This window comes from Antennarius striatus, chromosome 5 (assembly GCF_040054535.1).
Source record: "Antennarius striatus isolate MH-2024 chromosome 5, ASM4005453v1, whole genome shotgun sequence".
Classification (NCBI taxonomy): Eukaryota; Metazoa; Chordata; class Actinopteri; order Lophiiformes; family Antennariidae; genus Antennarius; species Antennarius striatus.
In genome coordinates, this window is record NC_090780.1 from 14,916,329 (window position 1) to 14,922,500 (window position 6,172).

The 6,172-nt window shown below is 39.6% G+C and overlaps 1 protein-coding gene across 1 annotated transcript; it reads right to left on the reverse strand.

Moving 5' to 3' along the window:
• Positions 1–594: 594 nt before the first annotated feature.
• Positions 595–4,641, reverse strand: LOC137595366 (keratin, type II cytoskeletal 8-like). The gene is made up of 9 exons (XM_068315421.1): positions 4,168–4,641; positions 2,801–3,009; positions 2,633–2,693; positions 2,447–2,542; positions 2,189–2,353; positions 1,944–2,069; positions 1,615–1,835; positions 1,467–1,519; positions 595–1,351 (listed from the first exon to the last, which is right to left on the reverse strand). The coding sequence occupies exons 1-9, from the start codon at positions 4,537–4,539 to the stop codon at positions 1,224–1,226; spliced, it is 1,431 nt and encodes a 476-aa protein (XP_068171522.1). The 5' UTR covers positions 4,540–4,641; the 3' UTR covers positions 595–1,223.
• Positions 4,642–6,172: the final 1,531 nt, after the last annotated feature.

The window sequence follows — 6,172 nt, forward strand, 5'->3', positions numbered from 1 at the left end:
TGCAAAACTAAGCAGGGAAACATTTGGGAAAACAGTCAGGAAAGTAACTCAACAGCCAGTTGACTCAAAGGTAGACTGTAAACATGTTTGTCACACGAAATTAGCATTATTCATGATAATTAGCGTTCCTCCAGTGACCACGTTTGGTTGTTGGATTGCTCCTCTGACTAACATAGCAGGCTGCAGTTTCCTCTGCTCAGAGCGAGTTTGCTTGCATAATTTTGCGTTTTTTTTCTATGTTTCTGCGTGTATTTTTCTAACTATGCAATTTCCTCCGGGATTAATAAAGTATCTATCTATCTATCTATCTATCTATCTAATCCTTTCTTATGTTTCTGGTTATTTTTTTCATGAGTGTGTTGCCAGATTAAAATGGTCAGTTATGGCATTGAGTCACATTTTACTCACCTGCTGTGGATGCATATCTGGTCGACTGCATAACACAAGAAGTGAGTAGTGGGGGCTCAGCACCAACTCTGTGTGAAATCCCAGTGTTAAAATGCCATAGTGCTGCTAAAGTAAAACGTTCTGGAGACTGAAGTTGCCAGGCTGTTTTCATTCATCAAAAAATAACAAGAGCAAGAGTCAAAAGAATTTTAGTTCACAGATTTATTTTATGCAGATGTATTTGATGTAATTCACTGCAACATTCATTGGTCATGTTGCCAAGAAGGCCTTTAAAAAATAAATCTGGTTTTAAAATCTTGAAAGAAATGCAAAACTAAGCAGGGAAACATTTGGGAAAACAGTCAGGAAAGTAACTCAACAGCCAGTTGACTCAAAGGTAGACTGTAAACATGTTTGTCACACGAAATTAGCATTATTCATGATAATTAGCGTTCCTCCAGTGACCACGTTTGGTTGTTGGATTGCTCCTCTGACTAACATCAGCACTCAAATGTAATACAAAGAGTCTTAGTTGACAAAACACTGACAATCAGCACAGAATTTCAAACAATGTCCTTGCTGAGTTTTAACATTTCATCCAAACCTTTTTTCCCTTTATCTTTTTTGATGTAATTTCAGAAAGGAAACAAGCTTTGTTTTTTTTGACCTTGTGAGTTCAAAGCCAAATTCACCTTCAGAAACTCCCAGATTTGGTAAATTGGATTTTTGGGATATTCAACTATACCTGACCATGTTTGTATTGTATAGCACCAAAATAGGATAAAAATTTGGATCAAATTTAAGAGTTTCCAAAGGGGTACATGGTGGCTCTCCTTTTAAATGAGTCTCCTGGTACTGACGGATGAGCTGGTGGACTTGGTGATGCTTGGGCCGTAGGTGCTGCCGCCAAGGCTGTAGCCGCTGCCACCACCATAGCCGAATCCACTGCCAGACTGGAGCAGTCCTGAAACAGGAAAACACATTTATGTCAGTGTTCATCCATCTGTAAGTGTGACCTACTGTTTCAGGTATTATGTATAATGATGATAATGATGAGGAGGAAAAAGTCTGAAACGTACCTCCGGTGCTCTGCTGCACATGGATGGTTGCACTTGAGCCGCCGCTGGCCAGCCTAATAGTAAAATAAAAAAGAGTCGGTGCATAATTTTCAGTTGAGGCACACGGTACAGCCATAAAAATTACATCAAAATGTCAAGTCTATCCTACCTGGTCTCCTCTCCTTCCAACAGCTTCCTGTAGGTGGCGATTTCAATGTCCAGGGCCAGTTTGACATTCATCAGCTCCTGGTATTCACGTACTTGGCGGGCCATGTCCTGCTTAGCTCTCTGCAGAGCTTCCTCAAGGTCCTTGATGCGAAGCTTGGCATCCTTCACTGCCAGCTCACCACGTTCCTCAGCCTCTGAGATCTGTGCCTCGAGGTTGGCTCTCTATGAAATATTAACATATTGTTAAATTACTGTAAATCATCCTATACATAGAGTGGAGTGGAATGTATTAATTATGAGGCATCATCCATGAGAACTTTTGAAATTTACCTGTGCCTTGACAGCATCAATCTCATTCTGAATACGGGCGATCATGCGGTTAAGTTCAGCGATTTCAGCCTTGGTGGAACGAAGGTCATCACCGTACTGTCCAGCAGAGGTCTGCATCTCCTCATACTATTATAGCAAAAATATCAAGGTGTGTCAACAATAAGATCTACAATGATTGCATAGGTTTTTCAAATGTTTATATTGTGAAAGACATGGGTTAAACCTCAGCTTTGCTGTGCACTGACCTTCGTTTTGTACCAGTTCTCTGCTTCAGCCTTGCTGCGTGCAGCAATGTCCTCATACTGAGCACGCACTTCAGCCACAATAGAGTCCATGTCCAAGTTACGGCTGTTGTCCATCTCCACAATGACTGATGTGTCCTTAATCTGGCTCTGCAACTCACGGAGCTCCTGTATAAACAGCGTTTGCACATCAATAAGCTCTTTGACTTATGAGTTGTGATTATGCTTTTATAGTAAAGGTTATAAATTTCAAGTGCATACAGCCTCATAGACGGCCCTGAGGAAGTTGATCTCATCCTGAAGAGCATCAACCTTGGCTTCCAGCTCCACTTTGTTCATGTAGGCAGCATCAACATCCTGGAAAGAAAGGTATTTATAATAGAGAGGGTCATTACTTGCCATATTGTATTAAACTGTAGCGTTTAAATAATACTGTTATAGTTGTACCTTCTTCAGGAGCACAAACTCGTTCTCAGCAGCTGTGCGCTTGTTGATTTCATCCTCATACCTGTTGTAAAACAATGAGAGGCTTGATTACATCTGCATCAGTGTGATAATCTGGTCACAATATCAAGTAAACACGTCAAAGAGTGCCCATGTTGTGCAAAAACTCACTTGGTCTTGAAGTCCTCGACCAGGCCTTGCATGTTCTTCAGTTCACCCTCCAGCTTCACCTTCTCATTGCCCAAGCCATCGAGCTGTCTCCGCAGGTTGGCAATGTAGGCCTCAAACATACCCTCAATGTTGGAGCGAGTGGTGGTCTGGTCCTGCAGGAGGCTCCATTTGGTCTCCAGCATCTTGTTCTGCTGCTCCAGGAAACGGACCTGTGGACACATAAAGTCAGGAAATATGTTTGAGTGTATGTAGTATAATAGTGTGCAATAGTGAAAAACAAAATCTTTAGAGAAAAAATTAGTGCAGAGACTCTCATGTTTATATAATGGTAATTACCTAGTAGTTACTTGCATGATCTCAAACCCAAATGTAAGAAATGCCGCACCTTAGTTACAATTTACTTTTGACAAGTCTAGTCATTTTAATACAGACTGAAGGATCGTTCCACATGGATATTTTTGAAAATTTGAATGCTTACACAGTACACATCTGCTTAAAACAAATAGCAGAGTTTGTTCTAAAAGCCAAACATATGTATGTAGCTTCAAGTGTTCCACCTATTGTATTTCATCTATGGCTGTGACTCATCGTGCGAGATCTGTTGCTGTGAGGCCCACATAGTCAGCCATAAAAAAACTGGGTGTGGCAGATAAAACAGCAAAGATAAAGCCGCAAAGTAACATTGGATGAGAGCTTTGTTGAGTCATTTTCGTGGCAATTTTTAGTGCTTTGAGAGTCTCAATCTAGATTACAGAAACTAAACATACTTTTTTAACTAAGTATTAGTACAGGCATATAACTGTATCATAAAAAACAAGAGAAAGTAAATTCACTGCTCTGGACCTAATATTCCTGTTGTTTGCAACAACCAGGTGATAAATGTACATTGCAAATGACAGACTTTGGACTGCATGAGCTCAGTGCTGCTAGATCCCTCCTTTCTCTGGCAGTGTCCCAGGTAAGGAAGTTCAGTCCCCACCTATGTTTAAATAATGGTCCTGAGACACAGTAACAGGCCCCGAAGGGTCCACAGGCCAACTGCTTAACTATAATAGGTTTTGGATAGTCTTAGGTGGGGTCAAGACCATTGCAGATTTTTAAATTTTCATTAGTGTTTCTTTAACAGAGGCTGTAACTCACTGATGGATTCAATATAACAAAGATAAGCATCACATCTGTTGTGCTTAGTCAGTCTTGTCAATAAAAAGAAGTTTGTATCTAGTGACCAGTGGTCAGCAGTTGCATTGTGAAAGAGCATGCAGATCAAGCAGTTTTCTAACTTTTACATAAGACAGAGAGAGAGAGAGAGAGAGAGAGAGAGAGAGAGAGAGAGAGAGAAATAACGAAAGAGAATACATGGGGCTGACCTTGTCAATGAAAGAGGCGAAGCGGTTGTTGAGGAGCATGATCTGGTCCTTCTCCTGGGTGCGGACAGCCTGGATGGTGGGGTCAATATCCACTGACATGGGGGTCAACAAGCTCTTGTTGACTTGGACAGCAGTGATGGGTGGCATGAAAGCTCCTTGGCCGGCACCACCGAAGGTGGACATACCTCCACCCATACCCATACCCCCACTCACACCCATACCATAGCCGCTACCTCCACCTGAGCTATAACTAACCATGCTGGACCCAAGTCCACCATAGTTGGATCTTCCCACAGAGTAAGTGGAGATTGGTGCTGATGATAGGGACTTCCTGGTGCTGTAGTTGACAACTGACTGTGCTCTTCTGTTCATGATTGTGGCGGATAAGGTTTGTGAGCTCTAAGCACAGGAGATCTGAAGATGTGAAGCTTCAAAAGGAGAGCCAAGTCCCTCTGAGTGTCCGACAGCAAGTGCTGCTTGCTTTTATTGCTGAGCGAAGCCAAGGGGCGGGTCTTCCTCAGCCGCTACAACCTGTGCTCTCACTTTTAGTGTTGAGCCTCCCCTCCACCTCAGTACACACACTTCAGGCTCTGAATGGCAGGAGTGGCTATTCCTGTTAAACAGGTAGGGAGGGAATGTTGGAAGATAAACTGACACACCCTGCACAGAAACGGGCCGAAGGGAAGTAAAGAGTAAGAGATAAAGAAGTGGAGGAGTTATGTGATTAGGTTAGCAAAAAGACACGTTGTGCAAAACTCTTGTGGCCTACTGAGTGGTCACAAGATAGTGAATTCAATATTGAATACATGGCTAATGACTCAAAGCCTACTTTAGAAATATGGCATATATACATTTCAGCCTTTAGAACACAACCCATAAAAAAATAATGTAGATAAGTTCAACCTCTAAAATTAATTCCAATGTATGAAATCCATATTGCAGGATGTGTGCTTGAGTGTAATAAAGTTGAGGTTTCTTTTAGTGTGTAGAAGTATAGATTAAACAAATATTTCCATTAACATTCATTGATCAAAACAGCCAGGCAACAGTACTTAATTTGTTTTGTTTCCTATTTTATACTCTTTTTTATCTACAATTGATATTGTTTCCCTTTCTGCATATTATTGTATTTGCCACTCTAATGCTTAAATATTCTTCTCCCACCAGTTAGACAGCAAATTATATGAATAAATAAGGCTCATTCACATAGCTCAGTGTGATTATTCTTTTTAACAAAATGAAATACATACTTACTGGGATATCATGTAATATGAGAATATAAATGCAATTAGCATTATAAATATAATTAATATTATAAACATAATGTAGTATACTGTAATTTCAAATGTATTCAAGTGACTAGACACTTAATGTTCAAAATGAAATCTGTTTCCAATAAATATTCCCTCATTCATCCTGGTTATGTTTCTGGATTTTATTTATAGCTTTTTTGCTTTCATTTTCTCATTGGTGTGATATGATATATCAAGGAATATAATAATCATGATAAGATAGCAATTAGAGGTTATTCTTTATGAGTGCCTCAGTTTTTCAGATCAAAGTACATGTTTCTTTTTCTTCACAAAAAATATGCATCAATTACTTGAAGAGGACCTCCAATTGACCTTCTGTCAATTAAATACTGTTTATTCTCTTTAAATCTGACACCACATTGAACAACATGTTGTCAAATGTGGTATATTTAGTAGATATTAGTGCATCTTACCAAAAAATATGTGTGTTCAATGAACGTCACAGTGTGTATTACATCCATAAACTGAACCAACTAGTCAGATCATGTTCAACCTGCATTACCCTGTCTAGCCTGTGTGGTCACATTGGCCTATCAATACAAAGGTATGAAGTGTTTATTAATTACCATTGAAAAATATTTTCAAAGCACAACCATAATTCTCAAAGTCATTTTGAAAAAAAACATTCAGGATTCTGTGACATATTATGTTTACTGTATTCTTATTGTATAAATACATTTTAAATAAAAAGA